The sequence below is a fragment of the Podarcis liolepis genome (genome assembly GCF_965112155.1).
Source record: "Podarcis liolepis genome assembly, chromosome: 7".
Taxonomy (NCBI): domain Eukaryota; kingdom Metazoa; phylum Chordata; class Lepidosauria; order Squamata; family Lacertidae; genus Podarcis; species Podarcis liolepis.
The window spans coordinates 86,441,327-86,459,061 of NC_139561.1; the positions used below are offsets into that span (position 1 = coordinate 86,441,327).

General features: G+C 49.8%; 1 protein-coding gene and 1 long non-coding RNA gene across 3 annotated transcripts in view; one reads left to right on the forward strand and one right to left on the reverse strand.

The window, feature by feature from the left end:
* Nucleotides 1-17,735, reverse strand: part of LOC310712738 — a 279,033-nt gene that overhangs the window by 103,472 nt on the left and 157,826 nt on the right. The gene's annotated exons all lie outside the window — the stretch shown is intronic.
* Nucleotides 1-17,735, forward strand: part of PRKD2 (protein kinase D2) — a 60,085-nt gene that overhangs the window by 33,903 nt on the left and 8,447 nt on the right. For both annotated transcript variants that reach the window (XM_083515813.1, XM_083515814.1), the window contains exons 4-12: nucleotides 2,558-2,712; nucleotides 5,236-5,437; nucleotides 5,871-5,951; nucleotides 6,754-6,901; nucleotides 9,389-9,506; nucleotides 12,425-12,502; nucleotides 14,286-14,544; nucleotides 15,876-15,928; nucleotides 16,082-16,154. In XM_083515813.1, coding sequence (XP_083371939.1) covers nucleotides 2,558-2,712; nucleotides 5,236-5,437; nucleotides 5,871-5,951; nucleotides 6,754-6,901; nucleotides 9,389-9,506; nucleotides 12,425-12,502; nucleotides 14,286-14,544; nucleotides 15,876-15,928; nucleotides 16,082-16,154 — 1,167 coding nt within the window. The remainder of the gene's footprint in view (nucleotides 1-2,557; nucleotides 2,713-5,235; nucleotides 5,438-5,870; nucleotides 5,952-6,753; nucleotides 6,902-9,388; nucleotides 9,507-12,424; nucleotides 12,503-14,285; nucleotides 14,545-15,875; nucleotides 15,929-16,081; nucleotides 16,155-17,735) is intronic.

A 17,735-nucleotide genomic window follows, 5' to 3' on the forward strand; every position in this document is an offset into this window, starting at 1 on the left:
CCTGGCTCTGGTTGAGGCCAGCCTAACCTCCCTGTGGCCTGGGACCTCCAAGATGTTTTTGTTTGAAGACCGTAAGGTCCTCCGTGGGACATACAAGGAGAGGCGGTCCCGTAGGTACGAGGGTCCTAAGCCGTATAGGGCTTTAAAGGTTAAAACCAGCACCTTAAACCTGATCCTGTACTCCACCGGGAGCCAGTGCAGCTGGTATAGCACTGGATGAATGTGATCCCGCGGCAAGGACCCCGTAAGGAGTCTCGCCGCGGCATTCTGCACCTGCTGGAGTTTCTGGGTCAGTCTCAAGGGCAGCCCCACGTAGAGCGAGTTACAATAATCCAGTCTGGAGGTGACTGTCGCGTGGATCACAGTGGCTAGGTCAGGGCGAGAGAGGTAAGGAACCAACTGCTTAGCTTGGCGGAGATGGAAAAATGCCGCCTTTGTTATAGCTGCAATCTGCACCTCCATGGAAAGGGAGGTGTCGAAGATTACACCCAGACTCTTAACGGACGGTGCTGGCACTAATTGCACCCCCGCAAGAGATGGGAGTTGCCCCCCCCAATCCCATATCGTCCTGACCCAACCAAAGGACCTCTGTCTTCGAAGGAGACATCCTGCCCTGAGCCTTTCCCCGCATCCGAACATAGAAAACTGGTCCATATGGCTCCATCTTGTCTACACTGACTGGCAAAAGCTCTCTGGGATTTTCAGGAGCCTGCCCCAGCCCTGGAGGTGCCAGGGTTGGAATCAAGGGCCGCTGCCAGTCCGTGTAGGGAATAGGGAGCTACATAGCCCCCAATTCCTCTTCTCTTTGTTATCAGAATAACTAAATTGTTGTTGTTTGTACCCCGCGCATCTGACTGGGGTTGCTCCAGCCACTCTGGGCAGCTTCCAACATAATATAAAAACACAACAAGACTTCAAACATTAACAAATTACGCTAGTAGGATTGCAAGAAGTTTTGTAAGGAGGACTATGTGAAATATTGCAGAGAAAAGTATGCAGAGAACTACAGTGTTACCTCAGGATGCGAACGGGATCTGTTCTGGAGCCCTGTTCTCATCCCGAATGGAACACAAGACGGGTCGCGTTTTGCTGCATGCGCGTGACATCACTTTGGCAGTCTGCGCATGCGCGCACGTCAAAACCCGGAAGTAACTCTGTTACTTCTGGGTCACCACGGAGCGCAACCCGAATTTGCCTAGCCCGAAGCGTATTCATGCCAAGGTATGGCTGTATTAGTGAAGGACTATTAAAAGTAATAGTGAAATGTTTGTTTTTTTTAATTTCATGTAAAAATTAATAAATATATATTTTAAAAAAGACTTCAAACATTAAAAACCTCCCTACACAGGGTGACCTTCTAAAATTTGTATAGTTATTTATCCCCTTAACATCTGGCGGGAGGGCGTTCCACAGGGCGGGTGCTACCACCAAGAAGGCCCTCTGCCTGCTTCCCTGTAACCTCACTTCTCGCAGGGAGGGAACCGCCAGAAGGCCCTCGGAGCTGGACCTCGGTGTTTGGGCAGAATGATGGGGGTGGAGACGCTCCTTCAGGTATACTGGGCCGAGGCCGTTTAGGGCTTTAAAGCTCAGCACCAACACTTTGAATTGTGCTCAGAAACATACTGGGAGCCAAAGTAGGCCTTTCAGGACCGGTGTTATGTGGTCTCGGCGGCCGCTCCCAGTCACCAGTCTAGCTGCCGCATTCTGGATTGGTTGTAGTCTCCGAGTCACCTTCAAAGGTGACCCCACATAGAGCGCATGGCAGTAGTCCAAGCAGGAGTATAAAACTATACTCGGGTTAAGTACTTAATTCGTTCTGGAGGTCCATTCTTAACCTGAAACTGTTCTTAACCTGAAGCACCACTTTAGCTAATGGGGCCTCCTCCTGCTGCTGCGCTGCCGGAGCACAATTTCTGTTCTCATCCTGAAGCAAAGTTCTTAACTCGAGGTACTATTTCTGGGTTAGCAGAGTCTGTAACCTGAAGCGTCTGTAACCCAAGGTACCACTGTACATAAAATTTCAATTATATCAGCATTTAATTGTTCTTTAATGATTGTCCCTGCTTCCCATGTTTCTTGCTGTTCTTATTTTCTTTATCTGTAAGCCACCTTGAGTCCCTTGTCATTGTAAACAAATACATAATAAAAAGAATAATTGATGATGACGGGCGAAGGGGACGGCCGGCGGTGCGCGCGCAGGAGGGTCTCAGGGCTGCCTCGGGATGGCCTGAGGGGAGAGCGGAGCGTCGCCGAGAGAAGGAGCGAGGAGTGGTCGCGGGGGCCGGCTTTCTGGCTTGCCGTCTGCTCAGTCGCTGCCATGAACTCCCTGGTGTTCCTCTGCTCTCAGAAGGTTGTTAAACCTCAGGTCCACCTGCCGGACGCCGACCGGGTCCAGGAACTCCAGCAACCCCACGGTGCTGGCAATGGACAGCTCCTCTGCCCGGAAGTCCCGGCACCTCAGCCGCAGGGCATTGTAGCTCTCTCCTGCCTCTCTGTGCTGTTTCTGCTGCCAACCTCGTGACCCTGCCATTTTTGACGCTCCTAATCTTCCACCCAGGCTGTGGGCTGAACTACCACAAGCGCTGCGCCTTCAGCATCCCCAACAACTGCAGTGGAGCCCGGAAGCGCCGTCTCTCTTCCACCTCCTTGGCCAACTCTCAGTCCCTGCGCCTCTCCATCACGGACTCCTTGCCCTCCAGCTCCGAAGATCTGGTGAGTGCACATGCGCCCCCTGCTGGCTGCATAGCTGTCAAGCGTCCCTTATTTGAAGGGACAGCCCCTTATTCCAGCGCCATGTCCCGCTGCTGTCCCTTACTGATGGATGTCCCTTAAATGTCCCTTAAATGATGTCCCTTAAATTTCAATGGAAGCAGCTCCTCTCCCTCCCTCCCTGCCGGCCAGGGAGGAGGGAGGCTCCAACTGTGTTGCTTGGCTGTGTTGCTCACCCAATAAGGAGTCTAAGAACGACTGAGGGTGGAGCTTGCATGCCTTGTGTGTGGCTAGTTAATGCAAGCTGAGGGGTTTTTTGAATGCTGGACGCCATTTTGTTGCACGTGCTGCTGCAAACTTTGCAGTGCAAAGCCAGGCCGGGGAGCCATCTTAAGTTGAGGCTGCATAGGCCTTGTGGTGCATGTGATTCAGATTCTATTCAGTTGAACCTCTGGTTACAAAGTTGGTTGGACAGTGTTCTCGGAGCTACCAGCATGAGTTTGACCAGACTGCAGGAAGACTGGAGTGCCTAGAACAGGTGAGGCTGCAGGTCCCTTATTTTGGCTGCTGGTCCCTTATTTTCAAATCTGTAAGTTGACAGCTATGTGGCTGGGAGTGGGTCTGCCCTGCCCGCCTCCCCACCTGGTTCTGGGGCAAACTTGCCTTGGCATCCCTCTGCCTCCATAGCTGTCAACCGTCCCTTATTCGGCGGGAAAGTCCCTTATCACAGCGCCGTGTCCCGCTGCTGTCCCTTATTGATGATGCCCCTTAAATTTCCTGGGTTTCAAAGGAAGCAGCTCCTCTCCCTCCCTCCCTGCCGGCCAGGGAGGAGGGAGGCTCCAACTGTGTTGCTTGGCTGCGTTGCTCACCCAATAAGGAGTCTAAGAACGACTGGGGGGTGGAGCTTGCATGCCTTGTGCTGATCAAATCGGCCGCGTTGCCTGGGGACTCGCCTTTGCTCAGCGATTCCCAGCGGAGAGGTGACGGTGGTTTTCCTTGCTGCATCCCCTTTGCTGGGTTGCTGCGCTGTGGGAACCACTACTTGAGGCTTCGTTTGGCTGCTGGCTGGGCTTTCTGCCTTTGGCTGGGAGGGGCTCAGAAGTCGAACATACCTGTGCTCTGAAAATCCTTTATTTTGGCTGCTAATCCCTTATTTCCGAGGCTGCTGGTCCCTTATTTTCACATCTGTAAGTTGACAGCTATGTCTGCCTCGAGAGACAATGGAGTGCACCTCCAGGGTGGAGACATGATTTGCTTTAAACTGTTTTCGACGGTGCGTTTTAAATTGTACAGGGAAGTTTTTGTTGTTTTATGTCGTGTTGTGTTTTAATTTGCTGGAAGCAGCCCAGAGTGACTGGGGTAACCCGTCAGAGGGGCAGCAAAACAAACAAACAAACAAATAAATATTATTACAGTGGTACCTTGGGATGCGGGTGGCGCTGTGGGTTAAACCACAGAGCCTAGGACTTGCTGATCAGAAGGTCAGCGGTTCGAATCCCCGCGGCGGGGTGAGCTCCCATTGCTCGGTCCCTGCTCCTGCCAATCTAGCAGTTCAAAAGCACGTCAAAGTGCAAGTAGATAAATAGGTACCACTCCAGCGGGAAGGTAAACGGCGTTTCCGTGCGCTGCTCTGGTTCGCCAGAAGCGGCTTAGTCATGCTGCCCACATGACCCGGAAGTTGTACGCCAGCTCCGTCCGCCAATAAAACAAAATTAGTGCCGCAAGCCCAGAGTCGGTCATGACTGGACCTAATGGTCAGGGGTCCCTTTACCTTTACCTTGGTTTACGAACTTAATCCATTCCGGAAGTCCGTTCTTAAACCAAAGCATTCTTAAACCAAAGCATTCTTAAACCAGGGCATGCTTTCCCATAGCAGTGGGGGACTCAATTTACAGATGCAACACACTTAACACGTTCTGCTTCCAAGGCAAAGTTCACAAACCAAAACACCTACTTCCGGGTTTGCAGCGTTCTTTATCCAAGTTGTTCAGAAACTAAGCTGTCTTAAACCAAGATACCACTGTACTACGACAACGACGATTTGAAACAACATTAAAAACAGTGTAAAGCAAAGCACAGTCATGGCTGTGGTGCGATGGATCAGTCTGAGTGGTTATTTAACCAGAAGGTTGGTGGTTCGAGCCCACAGAAGGATGGCATTGCAGGGGGTTGGACTAGATAACTCTTGGGGGGGGGGTACCTTCCCTGAATTATACATGCTTCTTTCTCCTCTCCTTCACCCCACGCCACTGCTGCTTACTTGCTTAAAACAGAAGCATGGAGCTACTTCAAAGAGCCCTTTTGCAAAGGGCTTAAACCTCCATACTCCTCAGCTGATGAGTGGGGATTAAATCTTGCCTTGGCTGCACAATCCTATTCCCCACTGAGAACAGGGTACTCAGTGAATCGGGTGGGTCCCAAACATAATGCCTCAGGGTAGAGATGGTGTTCTTCTATGCCCTGGTGGTTTGCTCAGAGCTGATCCTTCTCCCTCCGGCTCCCCTTTCTCCCCCTCCCTCCTCACAGACTCGGAGCCTGATAGAGACCTTCCCCCGCCGGCTGACTTCCTCCACCTACATCGGCCGCCCCATTGAGCTAGACAAGCTCTTCCTCTCTAAGGTCAAAGTGCCCCACACCTTCCTCATTCACTCCTATACCCGGCCCACCGTCTGCCAGTACTGCAAGAAGCTCCTCAAAGGCCTCTTCCGCCAGGGCCTCCAATGCAAAGGTGAGGACCCCGAGGGAGGGATCTGGGCCTCCCATCTGCCTCGGGTTGGGGAACTTCAGCCGTGGTTCTCCAGGACTTTTGGACTGCAGCAATAAAACTTCCAGCACGTTTGCAAAGCTAAGCAGGGTCCGGTGTAGTTCCAAATTGGGTGGGAGACTGCCTTGATATTCCTGCATTGTAGGGGGTCAGACTAGATGACTCTCGGGTCCCTTTTATGATTCTTTGACTACAACTCCCACCATCCCCAGCCAGCTTTGCCCCATGTTCAGGGATGATGGGAGTTGTAGTCCAGTAGCACCAAGGCAGGACATTTGCAGGTCCTTTATTCCAAGTCTGGCTATTGGTCCATTTAGACCAGAATCCTTTGCTTGAAACTTTTTAACCTGCTGCTGATCTTCCACCCCGCCTTGCCTCCTTCCCCAACTCCTTCCAGATTGCAAGTTCAACTGCCACAAACGTTGCGCGACTCGGGTGCCAAATGACTGTCTGGGGGAGACGCTGTTTAACGGCGGAGGTGAGTGACGGCCGCTGTTCTCGTTGCGTGGAGGTGGCTGGAGGGGAGGGACCTGGTTTTAACTCTTGAGATGGGTGTGGCTTAGCTTAGGACCCACCATTTCAATGTGTGTCGATCATCTGGGTAAGGCTTCTGTTTGAGCCTCCAGAAGCTGAAACAGAAAGGTTGGGTTGGCTCAAAGCTCTTTGCAAAAGTACTCTTTGAAGAAGTTTTTTGTAGCCAAGGAGGCAAAGAGAGGAGAAGGAAACCCTGAATTGTACAAGCGTCTTTCTCCTCTCCTTCACCCCGCGCCACTGCTGCTTACTTGCTTAAAGCAGAAGCGTGGAGCTGCTTCAAAGAGCGCTTTTGCAAAGGGCTTTAACCTCCATGCTCATCAGCTGATGAGTGGGGATTAAATCTTTACTTGGTTGCACAATCCTGTTCCCCACTGAAAACAGGATGGTAATTAATTAATTAATTATAGTAACAACCATTGTGTCTTCTCACCCATCATCTGACATCACCAGTGATGCCGGCTGATTGACAGGTGGGTGTGCCTTGAGGGGGAATAGCCTTGTGGGCCAAATTGAACACCCAGGCATAGCAAGATTGGCCCAACGGCCGGATGCTCCCCAACCCTGGTCTACCCTGATTGGCAGCAGCTCTTTAGAGTGCCAGACTGGAGTCTCTCCCAACCCTACCTGGAATAGAACCTGGAACCTTCTGCACACAAAGCCAGATGCTCTACTGCTGAGCTACGGCCTTGCCCCAATGATTGGAGAAGTCTTGGATATATTTTATTCCTCTCCTATGACCCTCCCAGATGTGCAGATGGAAGAAGCCAGCGACCTCAGTGAGGCCGACAAGAACTCGCTCATGGATGAATCGGACGACTCTGGAATCATCCCCGGCTCCCATTCAGAGAACGAGATGAGGATGGGCGAGGACTCGGACGACAGCAAGTCCCGGGGGTGAGGAAGGGCCAGCCCTGAAACCACAGCTTCATTTTCTTTCCTTGGGTCCTGTATGGGGTTTCCCTTCATGGCTGGATCCAACCCTTCACTCCCCTTACAGAAGCTGCAGTGTTTGTTAACGTTCCGTTGCTGCTGATCTGGCACTGAGAATGAATGGCTTTCATGGTCTAGATTTCTTCACAAGGCTATAAGGCAAAGATAACTCGCATCTTCTCTCGAAAAGGTTTTTCTCGGTTTCACCGTCCACCTCTCCCATGATTTCATTACACTTCCCCCCTTTTTTTTTCCTTCAAAAGGAAAAGTTCTCTAGCACAACCTCTGTCCTCTACCAGTGCTAAGACTACAATTCCCATAAGAACAAACTGGGGGTGATGGGAGTTGTAGTCCAAAATATTTGGCATAGCAATTTCTCCCCTGGCGTTCCCAAGAATCCCATTTTTTCTAGTATTTTATTTGTTCATGTCCATTATAAAAATGAAAAATTCCTTCCAGTAGCACCTTAAAGACCAACTAAGTTAGTTCTTGGTATGAGCTTTCGTGTGCATGCACACTTCTTCAGATACACTGAAACAGAAGTTGCCAGACCCTTCTATATAGTGAGAAGGTGGGGAGGGGTATTACTCAGAAGGGTGGTGGGAATGGGAGATTGGCAGATAGCTGAGATGAGCCTGTTGATGACTCTTAATGACTGTAATAGGTTTTACAGGAAAAGGCAAGGGGTGAGAAGGTGAAACATGGCTTAGTCATGTATAATGAGATAAGAATCCAATGTCTTTGTTCAGACCAGGTCTCTCCATGGTTTTAAGTTTGGTAATGAGTTGCAATTCAGCAGCTTCTCTTTCCAGTCTATTTCTGAAATTCCTTTGTAGTAAAACAGCTACTTTGAGATCTTGTATAGAATGTCCTGAACGCTCGTACTGCTGGTGACGCCAGAGGGCTTTGTTGACATAAGACTCAGAGACCTGGGTTTGAATCCCCCACGTAGCCGCCAAGCTCACTAGGTGACCGTGAAGCTGTCACCAATTCTCAGGCTTAACACTACCTTACAGGGTTGGGGGGAAGATAAACTGTGGTGGGGCAAATCTCACACATGCCACCCAAACCACCTTGAAGGGAAGCTCAATAGGGTGACTGTGGGCTTGTCACCATTTCTCAGGCTACCCTACCTCACAGGTTTGTTAGGAAGACAAAATTGATCATTTGGTCAGGGAGAATCATAGAATCATAGAATCATAGAGTTGGAAGAGACCACATGGGCCATCGAGTCCAACCCCCTGCCAAGCAGGAAACACCATCAGAGCACTCCTGACATATGGTTGTGAAGCCTCTGCTTAAAGACCTCCAAAGTAGGAGACGCCACCACACTCCTTGGCAGCAAATTCCACTGTTGAACAGCTCTTACTGTCAGGAAGTTCTTCCTAATGTTTAGGTGGACTCTTCTTTCTTGTAGTTTGGCTCCATTGCTCCGTGTCTGCTTCTCTGGAGCAGCAGAAAACAACCTTTCTCCCTCCTCTATGTGACATCCTTTTCTATATTTGAACATGGCTATCATATCACCCCTTAACCTCCTCTTCTCCAGGCTAAACATGCACAGCTCCCTTAGCCGTTCCTCATAAGGCATCGTTTCCAGGCCTTTGACCAAGAATAAAACATAAGGTCTTAATGATACTAAGGAAAGGGGAGGCTTTGGTCTCCCCGACTTAAAATTATACTATGAGGCTGCTTGCTTCTCATGGATGAAGGACTGGTTCCTTTTAAGCAATACGGATGTACTAGATATAGAAGGGCATGACATCCAATACGGGTGGCATGCGTACTTAAATTATAGAGTACATGAGAGTTTTACATAAGAACGTATATAGAGTACATAAGAGTTGGAAATTATATTATAATATGCCCTGTAATGTAATATGATAATGTGTACATATGTGACATAAGAACGTTAATTAAAAAAAAGAAAAGGAAGACAAATTGGGGTTGGGGAAAAATTCACGGTATGAAGGGCAGGATAAAAAAAATTGAGGAACAGTCATTATCTCCCATTCCTCACCTCCTGCTTTCATGGCATAGCTTTAGGCACCAGGCAAAAATGTTTTTCTTCATTCAGGTGTGTTTATTATCTTGTATTTTTATGTTGCGGACGCCCTTGAGGTTTACGGATGAAGGGAGGTATACAAATTCAATTTTTTAAAAAAAGTTCTATTGCCTTTTAACTGTGGGTGGGAGGGAGGAGTTACTGTTTTGCTTTTACTTGTATTTTTCTTTTATGGTGTTTTCATTTTGCATTTTTGCCTTGTGAACTGCCCTGTGGTCTTCAGACGGAAGGCGGAACACGAGTTCAATAAATAATTGTTTAAAAAATCCCGAGGGGCTTCCCATGAGCACACGCACCCAGTTTTAGTTGCATCTGTTGTGGCCCTTTCCCCGCTCCCTGCGCTTTCAGACCCACCAAATTTAAAGCGCACCTGCGGCCTCTTCTTCCAGATCCATGGGCTACATTCCCCTGATGCGAGTGGTCCAGTCAGTCCGGCAAACGACCCGCAAGTCCAGCACGGCTCTGAAGGAAGGCTGGGTGGTTCACTTCAGCAACAAGGACACCCTGGTGAGTTGGAGGTGTGGGGAGAGTGGGGCGAGACTGGGGTGGGTGGGCATTGAGGCCGGGCCTCTGGAACAAACCCCAGCCTCTGAGTACCGCACAGAAATAATAATAATAATTTTTTTTTATTTATATCCCGCCCTCCCCAGCTGAAGCTGGGCTCAGGGCGGCTAACAACAAAAAAATAATACAACATTCTAAAATCATTTCATTATAAAATTAATTCCAATCAAATTGATGGCAACCATTGGGCTAGAGTTCTGTGAAGATTGCCAAAGGAGGGAGTCAGGCTGTGCCTTGGCCAAAGGCCTGGTGGAACAGCTCTGTCTTGCAGGCCCTGCGGAAAGATGTCAAGTCCCGCAGGGCCCTAGTTTCTTGTGACAGAGCATTCCACCAGATCGGGGCCACAGCCGAAAAAGCCCTGGCTCTGGTTGAGGCCAGCCTAACCTCCCTGTGGCCTGGGACCTCCAAGGTGTTTTTGTTTGAAGACTGTAATGTCCTCTGTGGGACATACCAGGAGAGGCGGTCCCGTAGGTACGAGGGTCCTAGGCCGTATAGGGCTGGTTAAAACCAGCACCTTGAACCTGATCCTGTACTCCACCGGGAGCCAGTGCAGCTGGTATAGCACCGGGTGAATGTGATCTCGCAGCGAAGACCCCGTAAGGAGTCTCGCTGCAGCATTCTGCACCCGCTGGAGTTTCTGGGTCAGTCTCAAGGGCAGCCCCACGTAGAGCGAGTTACAATAATCCAGTCTGGAGGTGACCGTCGCATGGATCACAGTGGCTAGGTCAGGGCGAGAGAGGTAAGGGCATTGGATTGATTTTATTTCATAGCACCATCAGTCATACGCTTGCTTATGCTTATCCTCGCTCCTCCAGCAAAATGCAGGTTTTGTAAGCTCCTTGGGGCATGGGCCTTTCTATTATTCAGAGCACTCTTGCTCTCTCTCTCGCTTGCTGCTTCTAGCGATGGAGCGATGCAAGCGACAAGAGTTGGCGCCTTCCTATCTTGCTTTTTGCTCTGATCTTGATTATTGTTACTTATTTATTTCTTGTCCCCACCTTCATCCGAAAAAGATCTCTGAGTGGCTTACACAGAGTCAACCAAGATAAATCCCTACCTGCAGGCTTACAATCTAAAAAAAAGGGGGGGGGAGACATGGCACAGCACGCAAGGAAAAAGGGACAGGGAGGGAAGAGGAAGACGAAGATCAAAATCGAGACTCGGGTACCAATTTCTAAACAGCTGTTCCTATAAGTACCAGTAAGGGTAAGGAGGTAACTGGTGGAGCTGAGCTAAGATAAAAGATAAAACTTTATTTGCATTAGCCAACGGGACACAGGTGGCACTGTGGGTTAAACCACAGAGCCTAGGACTTGCCGATCAGAAGGTCGGCAGTTCGAATTCCCGCGACGGGGTGAGCTCCCGTTGCTCGGTCCCTGCTCCTGCCAACCTAGCAGTTCGAAAGCACGTCAAAGTGCAAGTAGATAAATAGGAACCGCTCTGGCGGGAAGGTAAACGGCGTTTCCGTGCGCTGCTCTGTTTCGCCAGAAGCGGCTTAGTCATGGTGGCCACATGACCTGGAAGCTGTCTGCGGACAAACGCCGGCTCCCTCGGCCCATAGAGCGAGATGAGCACCGCAACCCCAGAGTCGGTCACGACTGGACCTAATGGTCAGGGGTCCCTTTACCTTTATAGCAACAGTAAAACATTACAGTATACGCAGAAAAGGAAGTTTGATATAAGAGCACAATTTAAAGTCCTGAATCAGCCGTCAGTTAGTGGCCCTTAATTCTGATTGCCCCTGCTATGAACCTACCAACCTTTGCTGTTATCTGCTCATTTTGATCTGATAGAAGAAAGGACATTGTGGCAGTGACTGAGCGCCCGGGGATGGTTAGGACGAGTGGGGTGATGATCTCGTTCCTCAGGTCTTTGTAGAGAGCGCAAGACAGGAGGACGTGTGCCGCTGTTTCGGTGCTGCCATCTCCACAGGGGCAAAGGCGTTTCTTAGGCGGGATCTTTTGGAATCGACCCTCAAGTGCCGCAGATGGCAAAACAGCCAGTCTTGCAAGTGTAAAAGCACGTTTGTATTTTGGGATAATAGGTTTGTGCAGACATGGGGCCAGAGAATCAAAATGGAAAGGTAGAAAATGAACATACCAAGGACAGAATTTCCTTATAGTGGCCAGGTTGTTCTGATCCTCGATATCTTTTAGACGTTGACCAATTAGACTGTTTACTTTAGTAGGGCCCATAGTGAGTCGGTGTTGTGGGGATAGGCCACAAGAGTGAAGTTTTTGATAGACGGTTTTAAGCCAGGCACTTTTATGGGAGTCTTGAAGTACTAGGGATAGCTGAGCTTTTGGACGAGCTGATGAAGTGAGCCCTGCTGTATAACCCACATTCCCTCTTGGAGGCTCTAGGGGGCGGTACCCAGAATTTCATTAAAATGCAATGCAATGAAACCTAAAATAAGAGCCCCATAAAACAGCAGGCATCTTAAAACGGCCATCTAGCAGCAGAGAAACCAATTATTCACCTCCGTAGGCCCGTGAGGGAAAAGATAACGTTGCATCTTGACGTCACAGATCTGAGAACATGGTGGGGGACAACTGTCTCTCAAATGGGAGGGACTCCTATGTCCGGGGTGCCACCTCAGAGAAGGCCCCGCTCCGTGCTGTTCCACAGCAGACCTTAGGTGCTGTTGGAGCTGCAAACAGAGCCCCTCCTGCAGCTCATTGCATCTGGGGCGGCAGATAACTGGATGGCGCATGTCAATGTATGGAATTAATGCTCTGTGTGTGTAAGTATGCGTGTGAAAGTCTTGCATTGGGCCCCCAAGGTGCTTTTAATGCCTCCTTCAACCCCTGGAATGCCACAACCTGTAAAAACACTCATTTTCTCTCTCCCCATTCCTGCAGCGGAAACGCCATTACTGGCGACTGGACAGCAAATGCCTCACTCTCTTCCAAAACAACACCAGCAGTCGCTACTACAAGGTAAATCAGCCATCCCCTAATATTCAGGGTCCCCAGCGTTGATGAAGATGGGGAAGCCGGAGTGGGAGGTGGGATTTATGGACAGCAACTCTTGCAAATATTTCTGAAGCTGAGCCAAATGTCCTAAGGGGGAAGAAAGAACTCTGCCTGCAAGGAAGGCTCGGGGGGGGGCAAAGGTTTGATTGATCCACAGCTGTGGGGCTCTTGGGAGTTGTAGTTCCAAACATCTGGAGGGCACCAGGTTGGCAAAGGCTCCCCACCTCTTCTTTGCTCCTCCTTTGCAGTCCGAGACAATAGTGCAGTTGCAAATTCAGAAATTTGCATGATAGTCACACCTGCTCACAGCCGTGCCTCTTCTAAGATTATGTGATAATCTTATAATTATGCAATTATAATTATAGTTAGGGAGGCATTGCAACGATTGATTCATCTCTCCCAAACTGCATCTTTCAGCCAGATCTGCTATTTTCTGTGCATTTACATGGGCAGACGATTAGGAGCGCTCCAATATCTTCTTTTGGAGTGGCTTGAGTTGTGTTTTCCATTGCACATAGAATCATAGAATGAAGAGTTGGAAGGGACCGTGAGGGTCATCTAGTCCAACCCCCTGCAACGCAGTTTGTTTGTTTTTTTGCCCAGTGTGGGGCTCAAACCCATAACCTTCAGATTAAGAGTCTCATGCTCTACTGACTGAGCTATCCCAGAGCCACATAAAAGAACGTGCGCCGTTCTCCTGAATGCCTTGTGCTTTCATTGCTCCTAAATACCCACCGTGGCTCAAAAGCTCCCCTTTCACGCTCTAGGGGTGCTGGAGACAGGGACCCCACAGCAGAAATAGTTGTGGGTCTTTGTCCCCCACCTCCGTGACCCCGGACCATGACACCACTGGCCCTAGATCGCAGCCAAGATGGCGTTCCCTGCCGCTGACCAACAGATGCGCTGAAGTGAAAGCAGGAGACTTTGCCCTTGCTCCGGCTTGGCTTAATGACTTCATCACTTAGCACAGCCTTTCTCCACCTGTGGGTCCCCAGATGTTGCTGAACTACAACTCCCATCACCCCTAGCTAGCAAGGCCAGCGCTCAGGGATGATGGGAGTTGTAGTCCAACAGCATCTGGGGACCCACAGGTTGAGAACCGGTGACTTGGCATCAGATGGCATGCGTGGTGTTCTCATGAAATCAGCTTAGGGCGAGGAAACCGTGAAAGAAGATTGCAGTATTTGGGACTTCCTAGTTTAGAGAAAAGGGATGCGGGTGGCGCTGTGGGTTAAACCACAGAGCCTAGGACTTGCCGATCAGAAGGTCGGCGGTTCAAATCCCCGCGACGGGGTGAGCTCCCGTTGCTGGGTCCCAGCTCCTGCCCACCTAGCAGTTCGAAAGCACGTCAAAGTGCAAGTAGATAAATAGGTACCACTCCGGCGGGAAGGTAAACGGCGTTTCCGTGCGCTGCTCTGGTTCACCAGAAGCGGCTTAGTCATGCTGGCCACGTGACCCGGAAGCTGTACGCCGGCTCCCTCGGCCAGTAAAGCGAGATGAGCGCCGCAACCCCAGAGTCAGCCACGACTGGACCTAATGGTCAGGGGTCCCTTTACCTTTACTTTAGAGAAAAGGCAAGAAAGAGGCAACATGATAGAAGTTCATCACATTATGCCTGGCATGGAGAACACCACCTGAACGCCAGTTGCTGGAAATGCCAAGTGGGGAGACTTGTTGGTCTTCCCTGATCGCCATGAGATCAGGGGGCTGAGCAATGAAGGCTGATTTCCATTTCCTTTTCCTGTAGGAGATTCCGCTCTCGGAGATCTTGGCCGTGGGTCCGGCCCAGGACTTCTCCCTGCTGCCTTCGGGCGCCAACCCTCACTGCTTTGAAATCATCACGGCCAAAGCTACCTACTACGTGGGGGAAAGCGGCGCCCCCAGCAACCACCAGCATGCCGGGGACAGCCTGGAGAACGCCAGGACGTGGGAGAATGCCATCCGGCAGGCCCTCATGCCGGTCGTCCTCCAAGGGGCTCCGAGCGCCCAAGGAGAGGCGCCCCACAGTGAGTGTCTGTCCTGGACTGGTGGGACGCAGAGGTGTGCTGGGAGGCGCCAGCTGGGGAACCCCCGAGGGAAGAAGGCTCATCGCCCAGGGAGTGGTGGTGGGGTGACAATCAGTAGTCAGAGGGAGAAGACTGGGAGGAGGAGGTGTCAGAAGCTGGAGAGGTAACAGGATTTAGTGAGCAGGAAGAGTCGGTGGCAGAGAGCAGTTCAGAATCGGAAGCAGAAGCTGGAGAGGAGGGAGGCCGAAAGGCAGAGATAGGTTGGTGATGGGGCCAAGGGGTCTCCCCTCCCTGCTGGTCTCCCAGAACCCAAAGAGGTAGGAAGAGGCAAATCAAAGACAGGCAAGATGGTGGTGCCTCAGATTGTTTGGGAAGCTATCAGGGAAGGAGGAACTTCACTACGGTCAATTACCGTATTTTTCACTCTATAGGATGCACCCGACCATAAGACGCACCTAGTTTTAGAGGGAGAGAACAATAATTTTTTCCCCCTCTCTCTGCTCAGCGCCCCTTCAGCGAAGCAGCAGGAGAAATGGAGCCCCTTCCATTTCTCCTCCCGCTTCGCTGAAGGGATGCTGCGCAGAGAGGGGAAGCTGTGCAGCGCCTCTTCAGCGAAGCGAAGCCAGGAGAGCAAGAGGGATTGTTGTGCACCGATCCCTCTTGCTCTCCTGGCTTCAGCGAAAGCAAAGTAACTTCATCTACTCCATGTAATTTACTCGCTTCTGACAGTGTCCGACCCATGCCTTCCCCCTCACACGCAGGGGTGGGGACCTTTAACCCCAGATGCCTGATTGCGCCCTTCCAAGCCTCACTCTCTGGCCCCAGTCCATGATATCTGGAGAGCCCCAGACAGTACTGGCCTAGGTGGGCCTTGTAGGGACGCGGGTGGCGCTGTGGTCTAAACCGCTAAGCCTCTTGGGCTTGCCGATCAGAAGGTTGGCGGTTCGAATCCCAGCAACAGGGTGAGCTCCTGTTGCTCTGTCCCAGCTCCTGCCAACCCAGCAGTTCGAAAGCACACCAGTGCAAGTAGATAAATAGGTACCACTGCAGCGGGAAAGTAAACAGCGCTCTGGCTTCTGTCATGGTGTCCTGTTGTGCCAGAAGTGGTTTAGTCATGCTGGCCACGTGACCCAGAAAGCTGTCTGTCCCTCGGCCTGAAAGCGAGATGAGCGCTGCACCCCATAGTTGCCTTTGACTGGACTTAACCGTCCAGGGGTCCATTATCCTTTTACCTTACCCAGGTGGGCCTTGTCCCCTGTACAGCATTGGCATGTGATACATCGGGAGATGGGCTCAGCCCTGACTTCTACCTTCTGCCTTCCTCTTTCCAGGGCAAGCGTCATTACGAATCTCTGTGTCCAACAGCCAGATCCAGGAGAACGTGGTGAGTTCTGGGAGCACTGGGTCTACGGGTCTCCTTGCCTGCTCCTTCTCCTTGCCTGCTCTTCACCCCTAATTTTGGTTGGGGAGGGGGTCCTTCGCCCACAAAAGTTGCTTTTTTAAAAAAACAAAACACAATCCATTTGTACAACTGCAGGATATCGCCACCGTCTACCAGATCTTCCCGGATGAAGTTTTGGGCTCTGGGCAATTTGGCGTCGTCTACGGAGGTGAGTTAAGAACTTGGCTAGACACTCTTTCCCTGATATGAGTCTACCTGGAGCGGTGATGCCATAACACCTCTCCACCTCTAGAGGGCGCTGGTTGCTAATCTAGTCTGGCCTCTAAAGCAGGTTGGAGCGAATCCCACCGCTCTGGCCACCAATTGTGGCGGATCCGAAACTCTATAACCACCACAGGTTATCTCACTTTTTTGCGTGAGGTAAAACTTTGATGCTTGGAGACTCAGGCAGAAGGTGAACCAATAAAAAAAAAGGTTTATTTGATGGAGCAAAGTTGGCAAAATCAAGTTCTTTTAGGAAACAGTTAACTAATTTATAATTATACTAAATCTACTGGCTTCTATAGCAAACGCACAGCTTCTTTTAAGCTTCGATTGCTTATTTTCAGTTGTTACTCTTCAGTCACATGTTGCAGGTTTCTAAATGGTAATTGCTCAGTTTATTTCGAGTTATTTCACTTTGGTTCCTTAACTCATAGGTGTTACAGCTTATTACTTTGGATCTTAAACAAGGTGGTACTTTCTGTCAATTTCCCAGTCTTCTACCAATCAGATCACCGCATCCGTTTTTTTCCATATATATTCATATATTGTTTTCTTTTCCTCTGCACATTTTGGTGCCTTTTTCTTTTCTTCTTTGTATCACTTTATTTCTTCATAACTGAAAAATGTTCAATAACAAATTCAAGCCAAGATCCGTCTTAACTGGAAGGAGACCCAAGGAGACTTTATCCTCACAGCTTCTACTTCTCTTTGTTCAAACTCAGCCCTCCAGTTCACTCCTGTCTAAATGCCCTTGCAAGATACCAAACACTGTCCTCCTATGTAAACTCAGAAATATTTTCCTCAGAGTGGATGTTCCACACACAGACCAGAACCAAACTCTCCTCTCCTTCCCGCTCTCTCTTAAACCCTCTGAAAACTCCCCCAGAAACGGCTCCTTTTATTTTCCCTCCCAAAGTGCTGGCTCCACCCCCTTCTGACTCACTGTCTTGGTAGCCAATCAGAGAGAGGCTACAGCCCTCTGGTGGAATTTCAGAGTACTGCCACGACAGCAGCCAGGATTATTTGTGCTTATTAAAATGGAAATAAGATTCTGTACTCGCCAAGGAGGAACGCCAGACTAAATTAATGGATGCCGAAATGGCAGAACTTACAGAAGCAATAAGGAACCAAGGGTGGGGTGGGTGGAACTTTTATAAAAGATGAGAGAAAAGTCATGGATTATCTGAAATGTCGTTGTATACATAAAAGTTCTTTAGCAGGATTAAAAATGGTTAAAATTAATGTTAAAAGATAACTAGGGAGTAATTATTAATTGGAGTAATGAAGGAGATGCATTGTTGTAAATTAAAAAATGTAAGAAACTGCAAAAGGAGGGGGAGAAGTTAAAATACATATATTTGTTGGAAAATACAGTGGTATCTCGGGTTAAGTACTTAATTCGTTCCGGAGGTCCGTTCTTAACCTGAAACTGTTCTTAACCTGAAGCACCACTTTAGCTAATGGGGCCTCCCGCTGCTGCCGCGCGATTTCTGTTCTAATCCTGTAGCAAAGTTCTTAAACCGAG